This window comes from Orcinus orca, chromosome 20 (genome assembly GCF_937001465.1).
Source record: "Orcinus orca chromosome 20, mOrcOrc1.1, whole genome shotgun sequence".
NCBI lineage: Eukaryota > Metazoa > Chordata > Mammalia > Artiodactyla > Delphinidae > Orcinus > Orcinus orca.
Window position 1 is genome coordinate 29,439,298 of NC_064578.1, and position 25,156 is coordinate 29,464,453.

Below are 25,156 nucleotides of genomic sequence, written 5' to 3' on the forward strand. Positions count from 1 at the left end.
CTGTGACTCCATTTCTGCTTTGTAGATAACCCTCCCCTCTCTTCTCGCTCTTTGAAAGTTTACCCATCAGTGCTTGGGAAACCACTCCCCGAGGGTGGCCTCATCCCGCTGCTCTGCACTCACCCCACAGATGGGACCTAAACACCAACCACTACCAACAAAAAGTTAAGCATAAAGTGAGGCCAAGAACCAATGCATTTCAGCAATGGAAGGTTGGAGTCCTCCTGGAAGGTAATGAGTTGAATGATCAAGGACTAGGCAACATGGCAGACACTAGGTACTAGACCTGAAGCCCTGGGAGGTAGGATCTTGGTGTTGAGATAATAGCTGGTAATGGACAGGAACACTCTCTTGGGTCAGTTCCCAAGAAGGAGAAAAGTGTGGTAGTGAAACAGTGCTTCCGTACGAGGGTGACATCACACGCCCAGATCCCATCTTTGGGGAATGGCCCTTTGTCGACAGAATTAGGACCTCACAGTGGGGTGACACATGAGATACTCAGGACTACAGTCTATATCATGATCATAGCAGGGACATGTATGGCAAGCTAAGGCAGTTTGTCACTTCCCTAGGGAGCCCAGCTATAGTGGAGCAAGTTAATTCAGTCATAACCAACATTTATTGAGCATGTGTGTCAGCCCCCGAGCTATACACTTAACATTTCTCAGCTGAGTTCATCCTCGCCATCACCCCACGAGCTAAGCTCAAGTTCTATCCCATTTTACTGACGAAGAAGCTGAGGTTCAGAGAGATTAAGGCAGTAGCTCACCATCACCGGGTACTAAGTGCCGGGGCCAGAATGTGAATCCAGCTTTCCCTGCCTCCTATACCTATGCTCTTCATCACACTGCCACGCCACCTCTTGACCGGCTGAGTGTGTCATGGTGGCCACAGGGGAAGGGCAGACATAAAGAGTGGGTAACCACACCATTTACACACCCCATTTAGTGGGGTGTGTTTAAGGAACAGGAGGAAAAAATAAGGAGCTTTCCAGTGTAATAGAAAGAAAATCCCCACTGTTCGGCCCAGTGACAGTCCCTTGATGGGCATCGTCCTGACCTTGCCTCGCGTGTCAATGTCAATAGCTGTTGTCACCAGTCAATGGGCCTCCCGTTTGGCGCTTAGAGATTCTCTTTATGCACTTAAAAGGCATCATTAGTACCAAGTGGCTATTAAAGCAGTCTTGCTGTTCAGAACGATCTTCTGAAGCAAATGCGGAGGAAACACGTTGAGGGTTGAAGTCATTAGCTGAGACCACAGGAGGACTGACCGTGGGCAATGGTGCCATTAATCTTGATAAGGGGAAGTGTGAGCAATTCATAAAATGTGCCGCATGAGGTTTCTCCCTAAATGGACACCGAGAGAGTGACCCCATGTCTTTGTTCCAGGTAAGAGGGACATGTGTGAACTGTGACACCGACTTGGTAGAATAAGCAGGGCAGGCAGGACTGCTGGGGGTGGGGACACAACAGTGATTTCAGGCTTCACTGGAGAGGCAGGGACCGCTGGTGCAGTAGTGGGAAAAGAAGTTGCAGCTGACATTTTACATAACGTATACTATGGACCGGGCACACAATTCTAATGCTTTACATATTAACCGTTTAATCCTCACAACAGTCCAGTGAGGCAGGCACAGGCACTATTATTATTCCCATTTTACAGATGAGGAAACCGAGGTCCAGACAGGTTATGCTACTTGCTTCAGGTTACACAGCTAGTAAATGGCAGAGCTGGGATTCAGACCCTGGTAGTCTGGTTTCAGAAGCTGTGCTCTTACCACTTTGCTCTACAGCATGATCTTAGAGTGGAGGCACTCAGCCTCCTTCTGTCTTCCCTTGGAGGACAGCAAGGGCTTTGGAGTCACACAGACCTGGATTGGAACCCCAACTCTGCCATTTTCCAGATGGGCACCTTGGAAAAAGGACTTTGTTTCTTAAGACTCAGTTTCTTTGTTTACAGAGTGTTATGAAATCATATGCAGTGACAGGCACTTAATGGCTCTTGAAGATATGTCACTGCGTTCTTCTTCCACATTGAGGTTACAGACACATTGCCAGGGCAGGACATTTTAAAAATATATATTTATTTGGCAGCACTGGGCCTTAGTTGTGGCATGTGGGATCTTAGTTGCGGCATGTGGGATCTTAGTTGCGGCATGTGGGATCTTAGTTGTGGCGTGCGGGATCTACTTCCCCAACCAGGGATCGATCCCGGGCCCCCTGCATTGGGAGCACAGAGTTTTAACCACTGGACCACTAGGGAAGTCCCCAGGGCAGGACATTGATGGGGGGATATGATGGGCAGCTAGATGCCTGCCCCAGCCAGCACCTCTGTGGCTAGGGGCTGGCCTGGACCATTGGCGAGAGAATCAGCACCCTTTTCTTGGTCACCTACTTCCTAACTGACCTTGTCCATCTTGAGTTCTGGGTTAGGGTCTGTTATTAAATGATTATGGCCCTCCAGAAGTCCTATGTTGAAGCCCTAATCCCCAATGGGACTGTATTGGAAGACAGCGCCCGTGTGGAGGTGATAAAAGTCAAATGAGGTCATAAAGGTAGGACCCTGATCCAATAGGGTTGGTGCCCTTATAAGAAGAGGAAGAAACACCAGAGCTCTCTCTCTCCACCATGTGAGGACACCATGAGAAGACTGCCATCTGTGAGCCAAGAAGAAAGCTCTCACTAGGAACCAAACTGGCTGGCACCTTGATCTTAGACTTCCCAGCCTCTAGAACTGTGAGAGCATAAACGTCTGTTGTTTAAGCCACCCAGTCTGTGGTATTTTGCTACGGCAGCCCTAGCTGACTAAGACAGAACCCCAAGTCCACACGTTGAATGGGAGAGTAATAAAGTCTGGAACTTCATTCAGAACTGGGCCTTCAGCTATGATCTCAATTTGGGTAAAGATGCCTACAAACTCTATGCTATGCCTCCCATTAAATGGTAGAGTTGAATTCCTCTCCTGTCTCTGAACAAGCTTAGTGACTTGCTTAACCAATGGAATACAGTGGAAGTGACATCCTGAGACTTCTGAGGATGGGTCATGAGAAACCTTGTGACTTCCACCCAGGCCTCTTGGAACACTTGCTCTTGAAACCTGGCTGCCATGATGTAAGGAAACTCAAGCAGCCCATGGCAAGGATGGAAACCTCTGCAGGGGCTGGAACCCCACATCCTCCTTGGAAGTGGATCCTCCAGCTCCAGTCAAGATACCTCTTCTAATACCTCATGGGCCAGAAACAAATCATTCCCACTGAACCCTGCCCAGATTGCAGATCTGTGAGCAAAATTAATGACTGTTGCTGTTTTGAGCCATTAAGTTTGAGGGTGATTTTTCCCTCTGCAATACATAACTGGAACACCAAGAAACACTTCCAAAGGGCTCTTACCCAGCTCAGGGCCACCTCTGAGCTGTCCCGGGGATGACTTGGCTCATGTGCCTAGGGTCTTCCACTCTGTGTACAGGCAGCTGGCATATGAGATGGGCAAGGCTCAAGGAGGTCTCCCTGGCTTGACACTGGCCTTCGATGTCCAGGATGACATCCATCTTTGGGCTCCTTTGTGAATGATGCGATAAACTGTAACTGTCATATCTCATTTTACCCTGGGGAAAATGTGAAGTCCATAGACTCCAGGGAGAAACCACAGGCTTCTAGACTTTGTCTGCCAAGCCCCATCCCTTACTCCAACACCCTTCTAGAAAATAGTGGGGCTGGAAAGAGAAACAGCCTAGTTGTAGTTCACTGGTTCTCAACCTTGGCTGTACATTGGAATCACTTAGAAGCTTCAAAAATACTGCTGGGGCCCACCCCTAGAGATTGGATTTAATTGGTCTGAGGTACAGCTTGGAGGTTGGTATGGAAAATCAAAACAAAGGCAAACACCTCCCTGGCTGATCTGATGCACCACCAGGGTTGAGAACAAATACTCTAGACTCATTATCCTTGTGGACATTACTGTTCTAAGGCAGGTTGTCTAAGACTTTAAATAAAGCCAAGTTGGAATTTGGAGACAGACCCAGGCAATGAGGGAAGACCTCAGTCTCTGATGATCTCTTCAATAATAATCACCCTTTACATTCATACAGATTAACTCACCAAACAGTCGAATGTGTACAAGCCGTGATGTGAGCTGGTCATGGCATTAAATAACGCTGAATCTCAGAGTGACACAAAGGGTTCCCTCTTCAACTTTCTTTCAATCCTCTTATTCACAAAGGAGAAGCCTCCGTTGGTGCTAGTTTGTCTTTAACATCTCTCCAACTCTTGGCAAAAATTAGGGGTGTTGCTTTGCCACTGACCAACATTCAAGTAACATTGATCTAAATCTTCGTCTCCACGGCAGCTAGAGCAATTATGAAAGAGCTACATGGTTTAACATGATCCCACCTACCAGGAGAAAGCTGAATCTCAGAGGCATTTGGTGACTTGCCCAAGGACTCAGGTCACTATATCTCCACCTTCTCCAACTTAGTGTTTAATGAAAATCATGCCAACGGAGAGGGTCCTCCACCATATAACTGGGAGACAGCTGTTGGACTCCATTCTTACCCTGATCTCAGAGGAAGGACCAAGCAAGTTCCACTGAGAGGACGAGGGGAAGAGGAGGCATAGAGGGTAGGACAAAGAAGAAGGAATCGTGGAGAAGAGTAAGACTTGTTGGTTCAGGAAATTGATTTCAGAAGAGATGTGGAGAAAGAATTTGGTTCAAAAAAGAAAAAACTTTCTATTGCAGCCAAGGCTGCAACAGGAGACAGTGAGAGACCCATCCCCTCCATCACTTTTTTTTTTTTTTGCTTAGGATACAGTCTTCCCTTCCTGGTGTTGGCTTTCCCCAAATATGTAGTGATTCTGGACTGCATGCTTGTGTTTGGGCACAGAATTCTCTTACATGCTGAAGTGCAGGGGACTCCAAAGATGCTTCCAAACCTGGAATCCTAGTTAGTCTTTAGACTGCTCGGACAGGCAAGTTCGTCTCCTAGGTCACCTCCTCCCCCTCCAATAACAACAAATCTTTGAGCTTCAGGATGGGGCGTGGGGAGCCGAACCAGACGAGGCGATTGCATGCCAATCCAGATTAAATCCTGGAGGAAATGTTGGCACCTGTTACTGGGATGTGATTTATTCTTGGCCGACAGCAGGCATCCTAAGGTCTCAGGATGAGTTTAGGGTCTGACCACTTGAGGGTCAGTCACTGCTACTCAGATTAGAGGCCCACGAGGCCTCCTAGGGTGCTTGTCACACAAGCAGATCTTTCAGGCAACCTCCCAGTGGGATTCTTTAGTCATGGGCTGACTTTGATGGTGGAGATCCATGGGCTACATTTTGCCAAACACTGACCAGGGGTGTCTCAGACAGCCATGTCCCGGGGAAATGTGGGCAGTGGGATGGGGGGGTGCTCTCAGCCAGGATATGGGGGCAGGTCCAGGAGGCACCAGAGGTCCTTTTCCACTGGATATTCCTGAGAAGGAAGAAGGGCAACCTGGAGTTCCAGAGGCATGAGACAATAGACTCAGAGAGTATCAAAGACATAGGCTCTTATTCATAATGGAATAAAAGAATTTTAAAATAAGAGAATGCATTAACAGTAGAGCTTAGTGGTTTAGAACCAGTCCTACTTGGGGTTTGACTTCTTTACTTGCTAACTGGATAACTGACATCAAGTTATTTTACCTCTCTAAGCTTCTGTCTCCTCATTCGGTAGATGGACACACTAGTAAGTACAATATAATGGTCCCTGGGACCCTTGCGACGTATAAATGAGTCCGTGCATTGAAAGGACATGGAATTGAGTCTGGCACGTGGTAAGGCCTCCAGAAGCTCTTATCGTCATTACCAGGGTCATAGGATGTTTGAGCCAAAAGTGATCATAGAGATCATCTAGTGAGTCCAATGCCAATGTCGTGACTCCTGGCAGGAAAGGAATCGATAAAGGAAGAAGACACGTGTTGTGGCTCCCTTGCCTTAGCTTCTTCTCTCTACCCAGTCCCCTCATGGTTCTCCCCAGCTGAGGGAAGGAGCACGTGAGCCATCAAGGGAGTTTGGAGAGCCAGTCCTACAGTCTCTCCAAACCTGAGAAAGTCACCTTGCCTCCTTGACTGCCACTCACTCTGCAGGGCTCACAGGCCAGCTGTCTGCGGGCCCCAGCAGGCTCAGCTGAGGACGGCAGGGTGCATCCTCCCTCCCCTTGCTCTGGTGTTTAATCAAAACAGTATTCAAAATATGATTCTGGGAGATTAGATTGGGAGATTTGCAGGAGGCTCTCAGTGGGGGCAGAGATGGTGGGAACAGATTGCCGCTGGGGGCCGGAGGCTGGGATAATCACAGGCTCAGACTCGCCATTCTCAGGCCTTCACCTGTGCTGCTGGAGCCCACCATCAGCTCCGGAGTGAACACTGAGAACCAGGATGGAGAACTAGATCATCTCTGTACCTGACAGCTGGGGAAACTAAGAGAGGGGAAGGGGGCTGTCCACGGCCACATAGCAAGGTAGTAATGGGATTGAGGTGGTCAAGCCGTTTCCTGGGATTCAAGGCTACTCTTTTTGGCCCTTCTGACACGCCTCTGCCTCCAGCTAACCAGGCCCAAGGTCTTTGGAACAACCCTGGGCCGCAGGCTCCTGCTCGGGGTTGTGGTGGGGGAGAGGCTGGACCTCTTAGACAAGAGAGAGAGACCACCTCTAGAGGTCCTGCTTGATAGCTGGGCCTCCTTTCGCAAGGCTCAGTGTCCTATAAAGGCTGAATGGCTGGAGGCAGGGTGCAGGTAAACCCTCCGCCCACTACCATCTTCCACTCTCTGCATCCTAGGCCCACATGACCTCGGGCTTAGGTGGGTCCCTTCTCTCTGGCCTTCACTTTCCCATCTGGAAATCTGACTCGATGTGATGCTAAGGGCCCCTCTCCTCTCCACTAAATGGTCAGCGGGAGCCCCGCTCTCAACTGGAGGCCCGAGGAACAAGCTTCTGCAGCCTCAGCAGCCTCCCGAGGGGGTTTACCTGGCCCCCTAGGAGGGGCTGGGGTCGAGAGCGCCTTGAAAGAAACCTCTAGCTAATGCGCTTTATTACAAGCGTTAATCCCACAAAGCCGACTGGAAATAATGTTTATCTTTTCGCAGTTTAATTTCCCGGACCCTAAGCCGCAGGTCAGTGAGGGCGACTGGAGTGTCCCTGGGGAGGCTGGGGGTAGGAGCAGCTGTCGCCCAGAAGCAAAACGAAAGCAGAGAGGTGGTTTCCCAACAGGAAGCTAGGGAGAGGGGCAGGAGCTAAAAGGGGCCTTGAACCCTCAATGGAGAGCTGGGTCCCTCTTCACCACTTTGAGCCAGTCCCTGCCCTCCCATCTGGCCTCAGTTTCCTCATCTGAGGAAGGGGTTTGTGCTTTTGTAATTCATTATCTCTGACTATTCTATAGAAAAGAAGGCAGGGTGGGGTGGGGGGAGGTGGCCTGTTCCCTTCGGGTTTTTTTTAACCCCCTCTTTTCCTCTCTGCAGCCTTCAAGGTTCTTAAAATCTCCTCCCAAGGATAAGGATCCTTCCCGTCCCAGACTTCAGCGGCCCGTCAGCTGGCAGGGCTCTGGTCTGGAAGGCTGTCACTCAGCCACCTCCGGCCGGGCTGGAGCCCAGCAGTGGAGACACAGCTTCCCGAGGATCCAGCCCCTAGGCGCACACCCCAGCTGCCCTCCCTCCCGCCTCCCCGTCCGCATCAGCTGCCCGGACCTCCCCACTAGGGCGCTGTCCCGGGCTCGCCTCCGTCTCTCCTCGTGTGCAGCGGCGAACGCACTCGCTGGCTAAAGCCGAAGCCACTGCGTCGAGGACACGAACTCAGGGCTGGCAGCGGCATCTTTAAATGTCTCATCTCCGCCTCCGCACTCCCCAGCCCTACTCCAGAAGCTGCTAGCCAGGGGGGCAAAGCCCCCTTCCTCGCCCGTCAGCTCCCATTGGTTGGCCTGTACCGGAAGTGTTTGCTGGCACTAGATTAAATGGAAAGAATGCCCCCTCTCGCCTCTCCTCGACCCGGCAAGCTGTCACACTTGGCCGCCGGGGCAGAGGGGAGGAGCGCGGGGGTCCCAGCGGTGCGCCCAGGGACGGACAAGAGGATCCCCATCGCCCCTCCTCCCAGCAAACTTAAAGCCCAAGTACGAACCCGGAAACAAATGCAGCTTCCACACAAATATCCTGAAGGCTGCACGCCGCCTCTTCCCCGCCCCCAGTGGCCGCCCCCATCCCCAACTCCCAGGAATCGGCCGGGCGTCTGCCGGGCTCTGCGTGTTGGCTGGGGCCGCAGTTCGGTGGGCTAAGCCGCAGGCGCCGTGGCCTTGACCATTCCCTTGCCAGTTTCTCTCCCAGCTCTGAAAGGGACTGAAATCTGCATCCTGTCCCCAGAACCACATTTCATCCTCCCCTCCACCCCGACCTTATCAGGCTCCCCTGGCGCAAAGAGGCCACACAGCTTGGGTTCGGTTGGATTATTTTTAAGCACACAAGGAGTGGGGAGGAGGAGAAGACCCACGTGGTCCTTAGGGGCCAAGTCAGCATTGAAGTTACAAAGTGAGGGTGATGGGAGTGAGCAGGAGCGGGAGTGGCTTCAGACCCTGAATCCAGAGGGGAGAGGGAGACTTGGATACTGAGTCCGTGCACGGTGCAGACTCGCCAAGCCTTCCCCCTTGACCTTCCCCAAGGTGCCCTGCCGCCTCCTCCGTGAGATCTGACAAAATGCACGTCTGCCAGCCACTCCCAGCTCTGCGTGCGAGGAGGGCCGGTAGGAGGGTTTCTGTGTGTCTGTCTCTTAGGCAAAGTGAGAGCCCCAGACCCTGGGGAGGTCTCTCAGCTTCTTAGTGTGGAGGTGAGTTCCAAAAAGTAGGGCTTGTTTCCAAGATTCTTCTGCAAATCGCAGCCATTGCGCTAACCTGCTGAGAGAGGAAAGGTTGATTAAAACCGGAGGGCCACTTGGTGGTGATTCCTAGGAAATCTGAGGTCAGTGGTGTCTCATCCAAAGGGAATCAAAGGTCTAGGGGCAATTTGCTTGCCAGAGGTAGCATTTGGACCCCGTTATGTGTAAATTCAAATAACAGTGTAACCCAATTTTCTAAGCCAGTAGCTAATCCCGAGAGAAATTACTTCAAAGAGCAGAATCTGACAGTAATTGCTGGAGGCTGCCAAATGCTTCTGGAACGTCCCTTTGTGGGGTGAGATTCCCTTCCACCAAACACAGCCAGAGAACCAGCCAGGGGCAGGAGACACTGACTGGCAGTCCTGCCCTGCTTGGGGGTGAGCTTTTGGTGGGGGGCGCGGGGCTTTCCAGGGACAGCACCCACCTGAGCGACGCCCATAGGGATTTAGTGGGCGGCACAGAGGGCTGCCCGCTGAACTTAAGCACTGGCCTTGAACCGACTGTAGGTATCTGGCCCTTCCCCTCAGACTTCCGGGAAAGCCCTGGTACCTGCCTAGCCCTGGCAAAGTCTTGGCACCGGAACAGCAGGAGCCAGCTGGCTTCCTCTGAAGGGCAGGCAGGGGACAAGGGTGGCTGTGCTGGAGAGGGTCATGGTGGTGCCCACCTGGCACACTGGCTGAACGTTGGAGAGATATTAGCTGTCCATCTCTTCAATGACTTTCTAAGGGTTTTCTAGGCAAGTTACTGTCTCATTCTGAGCTGAGTACTATTATTTGGTTTTAAGATTTGGTAACTAGAACTTTTATCTCTAAGCTTCTGTTTCAAGGAGTGCTGTGAGACAATCTTGCGCTAGGTCTGAACCTGGGCATACTGGAGAGGCAGAGAGAGTGTGCAGCGGCTGGGCACCCGGGGCGGGGGGGTGGATGGATGGATGTGTCGGGGGAAGGTGTCTTTTGGACAGACACTCCCAGCGCCGTTGGGGGCCCACTACCTTCTGCTCCTGACTGGTACTGGCACCGCACTGCCGGCGCCCTCCGCCGCGGGCATGGCGTACAGTCCAGAGGCAGGCCCTGTTGGGCAAACGAGGGGTTTCCAAAGGCTTTGGCTACTCGGGAAGACTCTTCGCACGCGGAGTCTCTGGGGACTGCGGGTCGCGCGCCGGGGCCTGGAGGCTGTCCAGGAATCAGATGGCACTCAGGACTTCGTGGCCTGGACAGGTTTGGGGGTGCACCTTCGACACCGCTGGCTGCCGCAGTGTGCGCCAGAGACCAGATGCGCGGTTTCTCGCTGCGCGGGTAGTGCATGGTCAAAGTGGGGCCTCCTGGCTCGGCCCGCAGGAAGTCGGTTTCTCCTGACCTGGGGGTCTCAGTGAACGAGAAGCGGGGCGCCGCCAGACTGCACTCCTTGCGCTCCGGCCGGCCCTCTCGAGTTGTGGCACACTGTGCCGCCGGCAGCGACTGAGTGTCTTGATGGAGCTCAGCCAGCCTGTCCGTAGCTGTGGCCACTGCCTCCTCTTCATCCGCCTCCTCTTCCTCTTCTTCCTCCAGGTCTTCCAGGTCACTCAGCCCCCGAGCCTCCTGGCTAGCTGAAACGTCTGCGGGAAATCAGGAGCGAGTGAGAAAAGCCCCAGGCCCCAAGGGAAATCCTCGGGAGTGCCCATCCCTGAGAAGCTTTTAGCAAACGCGCTCTGCACTCAGGGCATTCTCGGTGTAATTCACCAGGATGGCCACACCGCCTCCTACATTTGCCCCTGGGCTGCCGGCTGCGCAGCAGGAAAAGAATTCCCGCCCCTAGACCTGCCCCCACCCTTTGGAAGACTCCTCCCCTCCGATACCCCAAGGAAATGTCCACTTTTCGCTGCCTAAGACCTGGATCTCAGTTCCTCAGCCTTAAAAAAGCAAGGGAAAGTTTTTACCCAATTCCAACACCCACAGGTGGCTGGTGTGTATTACTTAATTGAGAAAATATTTACTGAGTACCAACTATACTCCAGACATCATTTAGGCATTTAGGTATTAGGAACTTAGAGAATACAGCAGTGGATAAGACACTTTCTAGGGGAGTTGACATCCCTGAGGGGCTAAGTATGGCACATAAAGTAGGCTGACGTGATAGAGAATAACTTGGGAAGCTAGTTGGCGTGGGTGGCCAGGGAAGGCTTTTCGGAGGCACTTTTCAAGTCGAGAAGAAGCCGGCTCTGTAGGGAATTCCAGGCAGAGGGAACCACACAGGCAAAGGCCCTGAGGCATGCAGGGGTTGCACGTGCAAGGGTAAGCAAGGGGGTGCCTTCCTAAAAGCTACCCCACGGAGTGGTTGTGAAAAGCCAATTAAACTGCTTGATGGCTGGAAACCCACGCAGGTTGGGGCAGTGAACATTCGGTACCTTTGGTGTCACCATTTAGGCAGCCCAGCAATTCCTCTGCTCCACCCTCCTCCTTCCTCTCCTCCCCGCCTTTGTTCTTGGGCGCCCAAGTCATCTTGTTCTCCTTCTTGAGGCGCCGGCGCGCGTTGGCGAACCAGGTGGACACCTGGGTGAGGGTCATCTTGGTGATGATGGCCAGCATGATCTTCTCGCCCTTGGTGGGGTAGGGGTTCTTGCGGTGCTCGTTGAGCCAGGCCTTGAGTGTGCTAGTGGTCTCCCGGGTGGCGTTCTTTCTGCGCCCAGCGCCACCCAACTCCACCGATCCGTACCTGGGGGAGAACTTGACTCACAGTTCTGGGGTGAGGAACCTGGGGCTGCAGGCAGGAGACTGTTTACGTCCTGGAAGTGAGGTTCTGCTCCCCATCCTAGCACACAGCCCCCCATGCTCTGTAGATTGGTCCTACCTTGGCCAGGAAGGGGGGAAAGGACTTGAGATGACAGCCACCAATGCCCCATGCCTTACCGGTCATACTGGTACTGCCCCAGGCTCTGCTCGTAGGGATAATAGGCTGCTGGTTGCGCCAGGCCGGGTGTAAAGTTCCCTGCAGCCTCCTTAAATTCATACTGTGGATTCTGGTGGGGGAGGAAGGAAGAATTCAGAACTACATCTGGGGAGGAAGAGGGGTGGGGAGTTGCTGAGGGTGTGAACTCTGGAGTCAAGTCTGGTTCCAATTGCAGTACCACCACTCGCATTGGCTGTGTGACCTTGGGCACAGTTGTTTAACCCCTCTATGCCTCAGTTTCCCCTTGGTAAAATGGGATAACAATAATGCCTAGAGGTTATTGAAGAAGAATGCTTGACAGAGTTCCTGGTGCAGAATAAACAATAGTTAAATATTAGCTGTTAAGATTACTGTTACTACTTGTCCCCCCAGCCCCTCCCCCCTCCCACCAGCTGGGGAACTTTCTTTACTCCCCTTCCAGAGCTATTCCCTGACCCTTTCTCTCTCGGGCCCCTCTGCACCTCAGTTTCCTCATGTGTACCCTGAGCCTAGTGATGACTTGCCTACCTCACGCAATTCATAGAGGTACAGGACGGACTCCTGTAAACTGTAAAGATTTTTTTTTCTTTATATACAGTCCTAACCTTTTCCTTTCCTCGGAGTTGTGAGTCCTTCCTAGATGGAGACATCACACTGGATTTCGCCCCTGCCGCTCCTGCCCCCAGGAGGGTAGGTTTTGACGCACAGACCCAGGCTCCACCCCAGCTACTCACCAGCGCCCCGTACAGCGTGGGCGGCTCCGGGCCGTAGGGCAGGTAGCCTGCGTAGCTCTGGGCGGCTGCAGCGGCCGAGTAGGGAGCTCCATAGATGCCCAAGGCCGCGCCCAGCTCCGGCCTCGCACTGCCCAGCAGCCGACTGTCGTAGGGTGCGAAGCAGAGCGCGGCCGCCGGGGTGGAGCCTGAGGCCACATCTGGGACCGAGCGCGGGGCGGATTCGCAGCAAGTGGCGTTGGAACTTGCAGACACCAGAAACTACGGGGGCGAGAGAGGGGGCACCGGAGGTCAGAGACCGGCGCCTCGGGCTGGCGGGAGCCAGCGGCGGAACTGCCAGATCGTTCCTTCATTCAATATAAACTAAATGCCACCTTGTGCTGTGTTGAGCGTTCTGCTGAGGACTGGGACAGGAATTGTCCGTAGACGCAATTTACCCAAACTGCCTTTATAAATACCCCTAAACCTTTGCTAAACTCCAGAGTTCCAGGGGCTCCGGGTCATGGGAAGGTTCTAAAACCCAAATCACAGAGGCCAACCTCGGCCAGTTCCCTCGCGAGCCCTCCCTCCCCGGAGTCACAGGATCCTACAAAGGCCGAACTTGAAGGTAGTCTTAGAGACCACGTCTCACTCCTGCTCCCATTTTATAGATCGGGAGTTAGGGCTAGAGAGAGTCGGAGGCTTATCCTAGATCACAAAGCGGGGCAGAGGTCAAGTGGGACTAGTCCTCTGGCACTCTGCGGAGAAACTGAACAGGGGTGGGCTCTCCAGAATTTCCCCAGGAAACCCTGTCACCGTACAGTACCCACCCAGGTCTGGAAAAATCGAAGGAACCAGAAGCAGAGCGCTTGGACCTGCCCATGGAAAGGGAAGAAAAAGAACAGAGGACAACAAACGAACAAGCCCAGAAAAACAGTGAGATGGACAGGGCTCTGGACTGGAAGTCTGAGACTCTCCTGGCCACCTCGGATATCTGTACGATAAGGAGGCCTCTCTGTAAGATTCCCGAGATCCCACCCACCTCACGGAGCTCGTGGCCAGAGTGCCCAAGTTTCGGGTCCCACGATTTTCCAGCCTACGCTGGGGGAGTTGAACGTTCTCAGCCAGGGATTGGGGCTGCCAGAGGGGTCGGTGGTGCATTACCCAGGTGCCCGCTCTCTGACTTCCCCGGGGACTCGTGTGAGAGGGGGGCGTTTACGAGCGGGCTCCTGCGCTAGGCGCTCCCTCCTTCCAGCCCGCCCCCATCCCCCAAGGGGGCGGCTCTTACCTGGGAAGCGCTGCCATAAGGGTGTCCAAAGTGCGGGAAGGACATGGTGGCTGTCCGTGACCCACCTCCCTCTTCTCTTGCGAGTTCCCGCCTCTGCCTCGCGGTTCTGCGCCTCCAGCCGTCCGCGGCCTCGGTTCCTTACACGGTTGCCGATGCCCAGCGCCGGGTCCTCCGCCCGCTTGGCGCGACTGGAGGCAGAGCCGAAGGCAGCCCGGCTGCCGAGCCCTGCGCTCCAGAAGGCTCCCCTCCGGCCCGCGTGGTCCGGAAGACAGAAGGGCCCATGGATGGGCAGGGGAAGGCAGTGGATGCGGGTTCCCAAAAGCGCGCGGTGGCGAGGCAAGGTGAGGCGCGGCGCGGGGCCGTGCAGCTCCCGAGGTGCCCCAGTCCAAGGTGGCCAGAGGCTCAATGTGACGTCACGGTAATCCCGGGCTGCCAGGCGGGCCCCCGAGCCCTGGGGCCCCGGGCCACCAAGCCTGCCAAGCGCAGCCAGCCCGTGCGCGCGCGCGCACTCACCACACACACTTGTTCCGGGAGGTTTGTGCAGCTGGTGAGGAAAGTCAAAGACCCTGACCCTCTCTGCCTGGCGCAGGATCCTACCGTTTTCGCCTTAAACTCACGCGCGCGCGCACGTACAATCTCACCAAATTACCCGGGAGAAGTAGCAGAAACGCCTCCCACTGTGCCGCGCAGGCCCCGGGCGCAGCGCGCTTACCTCCTCCCCTGCAGCCCGGAGGAGGAGAGAAGCACCGGGCAGCGAGGGAGGAGAGAATACAAAAGAAGAGACAGGAGAAACTACAGGAGAAAAGTGGGGGAGAAAGGCTAGAGGGAGAAGGAGGAGGGGAGAGGAGAGAGATGAGGAGTCTAACTGAATAGAGGCGCGCGGGGGAGGGGAGGAAACAGGGGTGGGCGAAGGCTGGGCGGAGGTTGAAAGCTGGCAGGTGGAGGAGAGCAGAAGCTCGGGGGAGAAGCCTCCAGCCCGGCCCCCCCATCCCGCCCCTCCGCTGCAGGAAAGTTTGTTCGCGCCACAGGCCCCGAGCTCGTTGGGGCAGCGCTGGGCAGCGTCAGTGGATCCCACTGTTCCGGCCGTCTTTGTCCTCGGGGACCTGGCTCCCCGCCCCAGTCTCCCTAGGACTCTAGCTCGATGCAGGCTCTCCATGCCCGGGGCTTTGCCAGGGCCTTGACCCCGGGGCTTCTCTGCGGCTTTCAGGCCCTCCAATAGGCCGAATAGCGCCCCCTCGAGGTCAAGGTTCAGATCCCCCCTTCGGACTCCGCCAGGAAAGGCGCCAAGTCTGACCCCTGGCATCTGCAGGCCACGGGCTGAGACTCCTGGGCGTCTCCTCCGAAGCCGAGACTTGGCTGCCTCGTGCGCACGGCGAACTGTGTCCACGGGGGAGCGGGGAGCCGCAGGAAGGCGCTGGGGCCGAGCTGCAGCCGCCGCGCTCCGCTGGGGGTGGCGCTGGCGAGCCGCGGTTCAGCCCGCGGGGAGGGCGGCCCATTCCCTGCGCTCCGCTGGGACGCCTGGCTGGGCCTAGCGGTCTGACCACCCCCTCCATCCCAGGGGCTCTCAAAAGGGCACCGATGGGCGGACGAGCTCGTTGGTGCCTGGGAGGGGGCCGTGTCCTCCAGGCCTGGCTCCCGGGCAAGCGGCCGCCAGTTTGCAAGCACCGTAGATCCTGCACTCCCAAAGGCTCAATCCCCAGGCCTGGAGCCTCCCCGCTGAGGGTCTCTAACCTGCGACGTCTGGGGGCGTAAAGGGGCTGCCGGCCTGGTGGTGGTGGTGGGTGGCGTTTCGGGGGCTGCTACCGGGATCGAATGCCTCGCCTTTCATTCACGGGGTCACCGCGCTTTACAGTTTACAAAAATGTTCCCCCAGGCCCTCTCTGCACCTCCCCGGAGGAATCGGGGCGGCGGGGTTGGTTCAAGGGCCCGGGTTTATTTTCTAGTTGAAACGCAAGAACGTGTGGCGCAGAGGTTAGGAACAACCCGTATCTCTGCCCTGGGTTCTGGCGAGGCAAGGAGGAAGCCCAGGGGACGGACAAGGTTTGGGGCCCTGGCCCGGAATCCCTGGCCGCGAGCTTTCCTTCGGCACCTTTCAGAGGAGACGGGTAGGCCCGGAAGCCAGCGACGTCTTTAGAAGGACATCGGCTTCTTTTTTCTTTACATATTCTGCAGAACGCGCACGGAGCTTGGATAAGCGCAAACCGAAGACTCCTCCGCCTAAGAGATTATTAACATGAGGACAAGCTCCATTCTAAATACGAACAAACCCAGCGAGGTTTCCTGGCTGCTGCTACAGCGTCGTTACCTTGGAGAAACCTTGCGTTCAACCCGGGAAACTCCTAGTTAGAAAAAGAATTATAGTTATCGCCGGATTGATTTAGTGATAAAAATTCACCGTAATAGATAAGATCCCTCGATTTTTCAAAATGCACTTTGGAGCCATCTACACGTTTGCAGCTTGGATACATCTAAGCTATTTTTTAAACGTAAGAATTGGAGAGAATTCATTAAATTAGTCCCTTGGGGAAGGTTACTGCTAATTAATTAATTGCAAACATTTCCAGAGGGAAGGTATGTCAATTGTAAAGTAATAAAATTAGGTAGTTGAAATACTTACTCAGCAGCTTTGATTGCCCATTCGTTCCTAAGCAGATTTTTTTTTTTTTATGACAGAAAAATGGGGAGGGTGGTGAAGAAAAAGCATTAGTTCTGTCCCCTGGCAACCTGATTGCAAAGGAGAAACTACCATATAGAATTTATTGATTTTCATCTGATTTATAAGACCTCTGTGGTATCAATGCTGTGTGCAGGGCCTCCAGGCCTACCTCTTGTCTTTGCTCTCCAGGATTCGAGAAAAGCAACAAGATTTTTCAAAAGAGAAAGAAAAGAGGAGGAAGAACAGTGGTGAAGTGAATTGGGAGGTGAGACTCTGAAGATGTTTCAGCATGTTTTCTTCATCTGCAGAAAAGAAAACAAACAAAAGAGCAGGTTTTCTGTTAAGGCATCTTTCTATTGTGTGCAAAGTTGCTTTAAGGTATCTGGATGTCTTGGGGAGGAAGGCTGCAATTTCCAGGCATGGGAGACCTTGATTTAACATTTCTTTCCTGGGGAGAGGCTGCACCCAAAGCAAACCTACCTGGTGCCGCTGACGTTCGATTGTCACCACCTTCAAAAGGGGTCTATGTTCCCTAAAAAGGGGTCCTATGAAGTGTGCCTTTTCCCATTATTTTGGGGCCCTCATTACAAAACCAAACCATCAGGTTCAACCAGTATCAACCTCTGACTGGCAGAAACCTCAGGTGAAAAGAAGTCTTTCCTGGAAAGTGCTTCAGGGAAGCTGCCGTGGAATTTGCTCTTGTCCTCCTGACTGTCGACAGACACTCACCTCTGCAGCCAAAGTGCTCTGAGCTTCTCCACCGTGCTGGCTTTTCATTGCTTTATTCAGCACCGTCTAATTTAGTTTTGGGAAAAATGCCCAATTGTCTATGTGTACGCATTGAATTTTACTGAAGCAAGTAAATAAGCCTCTGAAATACAGACCCTCCCAGTTACATTTAAGGGAGTCATTCCACCTAAAATGTTTTACACAGATGATACAGATTCTTTTGTTGTATTATGCCACATGCCCTGATAGTTCCTCTAGCTGCTCATTAAAACAAAGTCAACAGTCAAAGGCCTATTTGGAGGAGGGAGAGCGCTAATCCACATCGTTTATTTGAAGTTCACGTTGCTTTGCTTGAAATGCACTGAAGGTCCTGAGCAGGCAGAGTAAAGGATGTGTCTTGACAGTAAACTGGAGTGCAGGTACCATACACGCAAAAAATCACATTGCACTATTTTGAGTTAAACAGCCATGATTTCCTAATGATTTAGAAAGACAGCACATTTTACAGGGAGGGGATGATAACTCCAAAATGCCTCAAATCAACTTCAAATGCCTCAAGTCATAGATGGAATGCGTAAGTATATGGATAAAATAACACCGATGAAAATGTGCTAAATTATATTTTTTTAAGTATGAGATTTTTAGTGACTGTTTTTGAACTGGGAAGAATGAAATTTCCTCAAATCTATGCATGAATGAACAAGTGCATCTGGACAGAAGCATCTATAATTTATACTGATCAGTCACCGCAGGTCTCCCCGAGTAAAACCGAAATGAACACTAATTGTTTTGACGGAAGTAGTGTGCGTGGCATCTGATTGTGAAACACAGCGAGCCCCTTGCCTGAATACATATTGTCAGCAGCAACTCTGGCATCAGGAGGGGAAAATAAAAAGGCAATAATTCCCAGATGAGGGTGTTGATGTTGCTTGTCAGGAAGGTGGCAAAGAGAAAGAAAGAATGAACTTCCGGATAAAGTAAAAAACGAGACAATGCAGCGATCCTGGTGCGTCAGTGAGCCAGGTACAAACCTGAGCTTAGAGTTAAAAATCATAGCTTTTGCTATGTGGTATTCTTTTGCATTTGTAGCATGCTTGGGGGCTATCCTTAACACCCCTGCTTTACCTTACTTAAGGTTCATGATAAGGAAACTGGAGAGGTGGGAAGCAAATCTAAGATTACATAACCCAAGAGATGAGAGAGGAGGAACCAGAATTCAGACCTCCCCACTTTGGGTCTTTCCACAAGACCTTATTTCAAACATACATAAAGCCAGATACAGCTGGAGATGTCGTGCCCTGGGATATCACCGTGTAATTTAGCAGAGAAAATATCTAAAGAGATGCTGCAGTAAGCACACGAGTTCAGGGTCTCTACTGTATGCTTTTATATCAGCTGGTATTATGAAAGAGCTTCTGTAATACTTTGGGAGTTTTAGAAATTTGATGATGGTCATTAATTAAAATAGAAAACAGCAAACAGACCCAGCTGTGATGGATAAGAATATTTTAAAAAAGCTAAAAAAACACAAAACCAGCCACAACAAAAAACCTCTGAAAAATTCAGCCAAGATTATGTCTATATATCTATGACAGTTTATAAAACAATTAATGGAACTTGGTTAGTGACTATTTTCAGAAAGATATACATATATATGACTGTATATATATAGTCACTAACCAAATTATATATATTTATATATATATTTATGTACATATTTTTAATCTTTGTTTTTGCATCAGTAGACTGGGGGAGGGGGTTGGTGCATTAACTCCTCACTTACAAAGCAGGTTTTATGTATAGAAATTCTTGATTATTTTTATCTTCTGGATGGTGATATCTTTCTAATGATAAGCTCAAGGCATCTCAAGGAATTAAAATTGAAAGTTAATGACAGATGTATGGATTTGAAGGCCAGGGAACAGCTTTTGAAGCCAAAGTCTTTGGGAAACAAAAATGCATGTAAAAAATAAAGACCTGAAAGAAGCCACACAAAAGGACTTGCTAGGATAAGATGCCACGTCTTTTTTCCCCTGTGCGACAGGGCCTAGGAGCGGTCTTGAGTGTACACTTAGGGGACAGAGTCATGGCTTAGACAAGTGGCAAAGTGAGCTGATTTGGTGCCGGCTCTGACTCTAGCCAGGGACTGTGCGTTTTTGCATACAGCAATCTAACTGGACCGTTGCTAACAGGCAATTTTTAAAGATGCTATTTTGTCATTGTTCTTCCCAAAGGATTTCACTGTCATAGACTTTAAGGCTTCAATTAAAATATGAGCAGCTTCGGGGCTTCCCTGGTGGCGCAGTGGTTGAGAGTCCGCCTGCCGATGCAGGGGACACGGGTTCGTGCCCCGGTCCGGGAAGATCCCACATGCCGCGGAGCGGCTGGGCCCGTCAGCCATGGCCGCTGAGCCTGCGCGTCCGGAGCCTGTGCTCCGCAACAGGAGAGGCCACAACAGTGAGAGGCCCGCGTACCGCAAAAAAAATATATATATATGTATATATATGAGCAGCTTCAAGTCGTATACATATTGTCTGATGAGCTGCATTCTGCTGGTATCCTCTTTCACTGTGGTATCTCCTACTTTGAAAGCTGAGCATTAGAACAGGCCAGGAGCCTTCTGTTTTTGTGCCACCTGGAGCCCGCTACTTTAGGGAAGCTGGGACCATTTGTGATGTCACGTGCTGGCCAGAGTAATTTATGACAAATCTTCACAAATCAATAAAAATATGGGAAGTATATCATTTCTAAAGGGAGGGGAAAAAAAGAGAAACACATGAGACATGCCCATTAAGGGCATAGCCATTCTAATACCTGCATGTCTGCTTGGGTCTGCAATTAAAAACATTCCAATAATAAATCTCCTTGCAGTCTCTTTTAATGCTTTTAACTTTCCTGAAGGTTCAAATTGGTATCCCAAAAATGTGCCAGGACCGTCACAAGGTGTTTTATAGACTCATAAATAAATACGGCAATTCATCTCTGCTATATTTCTTTCATATTTGACGACAATTTATTATGGCATTCACCCATTCGGTGTACAAAAACTCTAATGCACTTAAAATCGGATTTCAAACCAAACATTTTATGGGAAAATATAGTATTGATCATCCATTTAAAGATATCATGAAGATGATTCATAACCTGCTGTAAAAAAAAGATCTCATGAGAATCTTACAAATGAGTGGGGTGGTGGAATCGTCTATTCATAAAACCAGAGCTGTTGGATCTGTTCCTCTAGTTTTCTTCATCTATCTTTGAGCTTTCCAGCACTGATTGCTTTCATAAGTTGCTGTTTTATAAGAAAAATCCTTTTCCATGACATTTTTCATAGTGACAGAGGTTGTGGGATTTCTCAGTGAGTATTTTCTCGTGCGATTTTCTCTGGAGATTCTGTCTGCAGGAAGAGTTTCAGGGGGTAATAGAAGATGTTTCTGTTACTTGGAGTCAAAACCAGCCCCCCATGACACTTACGCATAATTGACAGATGGTGGTGGTTCTAAGCAATCTTGAGCCCCTGTTAGTCTGCAGTCCTCCCATGCTATGAATGCTTGAATATCTTTTGTGCACACACAGTCCGGGTGAGAATATAAGAAAATCCTGGTGCTGGTCTTTCTCTTCAACTAGCACGTGGCCTGTCTGGGAAGAACAGCCCATATCATTCATTCAACGGATAACTACTGAGTGTCTACTGAAAGCAGGGCATGGTTCAAGGAGGTGAGGATTCAACACTAAACGAAACAGGTTCCTGCCCTCATGCACGCTGCATGTGAATGAGTTAAATATTCTAGCGTCATCCTGAAATCACTTATCTAGCATCATAATAATTTGGGAAAGCGGCTTAATGTTTACTGAATGCTCACAAGACTCTAGGCGTGAGGTTAAGCACTTTTTATGTCACCCTTCCTTCATTCCTTCACTAAGCACTCATTGAGCGCTTGTTATTTAAGAGCACGGACTTAGGGGCTGCGGATTTAATGCAGCGAGACAATGAAAATCTCTGTCCCCGTGGGGTTTACAGTTGAGCTATAATGTATACCTGAAATTAGATATCATTTGTTTTGTTTTACAGAAGTTTGAGCCTAAGAGAGCTTAACTTGCCCAGTGTAATAGAGCTAGTTCTGAAAATCTGGGGCTTGAACTGAAGTTGTTGGCCTTAAAGTCTGGGGAAAATAACATTTCCAATTAAATGCTTAATTGTTGAGATGATGCGTCTCGAGAAATAACCACCTCACCTAATAAACAAATGATCTGAACTGCTGCTGTGTTCTTTTTTATAGCAGATGGTTGGCTTTCCCTACGTTTTTAAGTCTATGTAATACCAAATATCTGCATAGAAATGAAAAAAAAATGGACCAGCTAAATAGATATTTCAGTCCTGTTGACACCAGCACCTTGGATTCTCAGCAGATATTTTTTACATTTGCCTTTGACTGAAGACTAGGGCCCTATATAATGTCTAGGAAAATGCATCTCTTATAAATATTGGCTGATGGGCATGGGGGAGGGAGCAATACAGAGCTGGAATTTTAGGGCACCTATGACTCAGTTGCTTCAAATCTACCCATATTACATGGGTATTACATTACCCATATTACCTGTATTACAGGTTCGTAAGTTGCTTTCTTCCGTTCTCCCAGTCACTCTGGAGGTTAAATAGGGGAGGTTTTCTTATCCTCTTTTCATAGATGAGCAACTGGGGTTCAGAGGGATTAAGCCTCTGGTTCAGGTCACATAACCGATTAGCATTTGAGACAACCCGGGAACCAACGGGTCTCTGAATTGATGCTTGTTCCTCTCGGGGGTTCTAGCACCTTTTGCAAGAAAGCATGAAGTCTGACCTTGGATTTCTATACAGGCTTTGGGAGGTAGCCTGGCAGCTCCTCCCATCTCTGCGAAGGCGGTACCTTGCTCTTTCATTTGGGTTTTGCTATATCAGATTTCCCCTGGCAATTTTAAAGCCACACATCCTTCTGATTTCTGATTGTTCAGGTTTATTCTAACAGAGAGCTCAGAAGAGAAAGTTTGCACTGTTCATAGCAATCACACAGGCACGGCGCCGAGTATGAGGCACTTAATCAACAGTAATAAATCTATCCACCAACAGGACCTAGGGTCTCCTCACCTGCATTTCTGAAACCCTCTGCCCCAAAGCTGTAGTCCTTCGGAGGGGGGCTGCCTATATCTGCTCCAGGCATATGCTGCTTTGAGTCCGCGGAGATGGAGACATTGGGCACAGTAGCCGAGAGAAAATGGACTTGACGGAGACAGCATGAAATACACGAGCGGGATTAGACTGTCAGTGTAGACCGGAGAACATAAACCATTTCCTGTGTCACTCTCTAGCTCAAGGGCAGGGGCAGAGCAGAGGGGAAACCTGCAACTATAATTATGAAATATAAATGTATACATATATAAAGGGGAAGCCTGAGAGTGGATATTAACCACTAAAACTCCTTTTACATTATAAAATGTAAAAGGGATATGAAAAAGCAGTGTGGGGATTAAGGGCATCTTTTTGGTTGGGGACTAATTTATTACTGTAGGTTATGCAGTTAACGGAGAACGGGAAAGTTGACACTTGGCCGTTTCTCTGTAAAAGTTAAATGTGAGTAACGGGAGGGTCCTGCCCCTGGCTGTAAACACTTGATGATGGCGAAAAAGGTGGCGGAGAGTTTATGGGAGCAAAGCACTGGTTTGAGAGACAGTGCTGGAATCTAGCCCTGGCCCCGCCACTGATTGCCTGGGAGACTTTAGACAATTCTCTGTCCCTCTGGAAGCCTCAGTTTACTCAGCTGCAAATTGGAGAGCCTGAGTTCCATGATCTACAAAGGTCCCTTGGGCTCACATCTTTCTGGGAGTCACGTCACACTTCCTTTTCCAGGACTTAAAAACTCCTCTGCTGCTACCTATAAGCACAGACTCTCTGGAAAGTTCTTTTTATCATGGATGGTGCATCGAAATCTTTTGAGCATCTTTAAACGGCACACACGCCCAGCCTCGCCCTCTGAGAATTTGAGCAAGCCTCAAGTGTGGCCTGGACATCTGTATTCAAGAAGAATGTAAAATACAGCAGCGTGTACATGTCAATCTCAAACTCCTAATCTATCCCTTCCCCCACTCTCCCCCTCGCCGTAACCATAAATTCGTTCTCTAAGTCTGTGAGTCTGTTTCTGTTTGTGTGTATCATTTTTTTTTAGATTCTGCATATAAGCGATATATCATATTTGTCTTTCTCTGCCACACTTACTTCACTTAGTATATGATAATCTCCAGGTCCATCCATGTTGCTGACATGTACACATCACTGTATTTAAAATAGATAAACCAACAAAGACCTACTGTATAGCACAGGGAACTCTGCTCAATATTCTGTAATAAGCTAAATGGGAAAAGAATTTGAAAAAGAATAGATACGTATATATGTATAACTGAATCACTTTGTTGTACACCGGGAACTAACACAACGTTGTTAACTATGCTCCAATATAAAATAAAAATATTAAAACGTTAAAAAATTAAAAAAGAAAAAAATTGAAAAAGGAATATATAAAATTAAAGTAGAATATTCATGTGGTAAAAAGCCAGACCGCCTGTGGGAGATATGATTGATTGTCTAATTGGTACCCACTCCTGCTTCTTCCTGGCTAAGCACGTCCTGTTGTTGGCTGGGGTGACCATGTGAAGTTGTAACCACCTACTCCTGGATTCTAGCATCTTTGGACGGGGAAGAGGAGTGTGCCGTGTGAACCAATTCCGGCCAATAGGACGTAGAGGAAGTCTGTGTGGAGGATTCTGGGAAAGCACTTGTTTTCATGATAAAAGAGGACAGAAGCAATGGTGGCACTTGCCCTCTCTTTTCAGTCTTGGACACGGATGTGATAACTGAAGCAGCAACATCCATTCATTCATTGGTTCAACAAATGTTTATTGAGCACTAACTCTGTACCAGGTAGGATTCTAGGGTGCTGGGGTACAGCTGTGAACAAAAAAAGTTCCCATCCTCCTAGAGCTGACATTCTGGTGCAGGAGACAGACAATAACCAAGGTACACAGGCAAAATATAGAGATGCTAGACGAAGATAAATGCTGTAGAGGAAAAAATAAAGCAAGGAAGGAGAGTCACCAAGAGTGTAAGGTCAAGCTCATTGCACAGAAGTAGCCCTGTTATCAGGGACAGTAAAACACTACCTCTGGACTGCTGGTTATGTCAGACAAATAAACTGGTTTTGTTTAAGTCTTTGTTAATTGGGTTTTCTATTACTTACAGCTGAATGAACTCCTGAGAGACAGTGTAGTGGGGTTGCAAAGAGACAAGGAAGTCATCTGATTGTTTCATCCCCACCCTCCAGAGGCACAGACTCCTAACAGTTTCTTGGCTGCCTTCCAGATATTTTCTATGTTAATATAAGCCATATAAGTATAAACTATATATATTCTCTCAATCTCTGTCTGTCTCTCTGTCTCTGTCTCTCTCCGTCTCTCTCCCTCTCTCTCTCACACACACACACACACACACACAATTAATAACAGTATAGCATGGGGGTCGGAGGTCTGGATGTAGGCAGCCTATATGTATTGCATGATATACAGGCTGCCTATATTGTGGCTCCAACACTTTCCAGCCATGATTATCTTGAATAAGTTTCTTAATTCCTGTTTTTCAATTTCCCCATCAAGAAAATGAGAATAACAAGCTTACCACAGTTTCTTCTGACGATTTAATAGATTATTAGGTACAGCACAAAGAGCTGTCCCTGGTACATTGTGACCACTCAGAAATGTTTGCTACTTTATACACAATGAATATCCTTCTATTCACTTGACCATCTACTTGTACCTCTTTCCAACATGCACAGAGGTATCCCTCTTTTGGACATGTGTGTATTATTCCTCAGTACAGAGATCAGTATTTTTTTCTCTTAATGTCCATTGGACATTTGAATGAGCCCTCCTGATGGAAGACCATGTTCTGAAAGGACTTATG

General features: G+C 50.0%; 1 protein-coding gene and 1 long non-coding RNA gene across 2 annotated transcripts in view; one reads left to right on the forward strand and one right to left on the reverse strand.

The window, feature by feature from the left end:
- The window catches only part of LOC125962645 (uncharacterized), a 601,794-nt gene that overhangs the window by 219,899 nt on the left and 356,739 nt on the right, over nucleotides 1-25,156 (forward strand). The window lies entirely within an intron of this gene.
- On the reverse strand, nucleotides 8,454-14,364 carry IRX6 (iroquois homeobox 6). Its single transcript, XM_004264903.1, has 6 exons — nucleotides 13,785-14,364; nucleotides 12,521-12,778; nucleotides 11,768-11,877; nucleotides 11,266-11,573; nucleotides 9,874-10,476; nucleotides 8,454-8,901 (listed from the first exon to the last, which is right to left on the reverse strand). The coding sequence occupies exons 1-6, from the start codon at nucleotides 13,827-13,829 to the stop codon at nucleotides 8,894-8,896; spliced, it is 1,332 nt and encodes a 443-aa protein (XP_004264951.1). The 5' UTR covers nucleotides 13,830-14,364; the 3' UTR covers nucleotides 8,454-8,893.

Coding starts and splice junctions, on each gene's coding strand:
- IRX6 (XM_004264903.1), bottom strand. CDS start 13,829: ATGTCCTTCCCGCACTTTGGACACCCTTATGGCAGCGCTTCCCAG. Junction 11,574..11,767: donor GGGCAGTACCAGTATGACCG/GTAAGGCATGGG, acceptor GTTCTCCCCCAG/GTACGGATCGGTGGAGTTGG. Junction 10,477..11,265: donor CCTAAATGGTGACACCAAAG/GTACCGAATGTT, acceptor GATTTCCCGCAG/ACGTTTCAGCTAGCCAGGAG.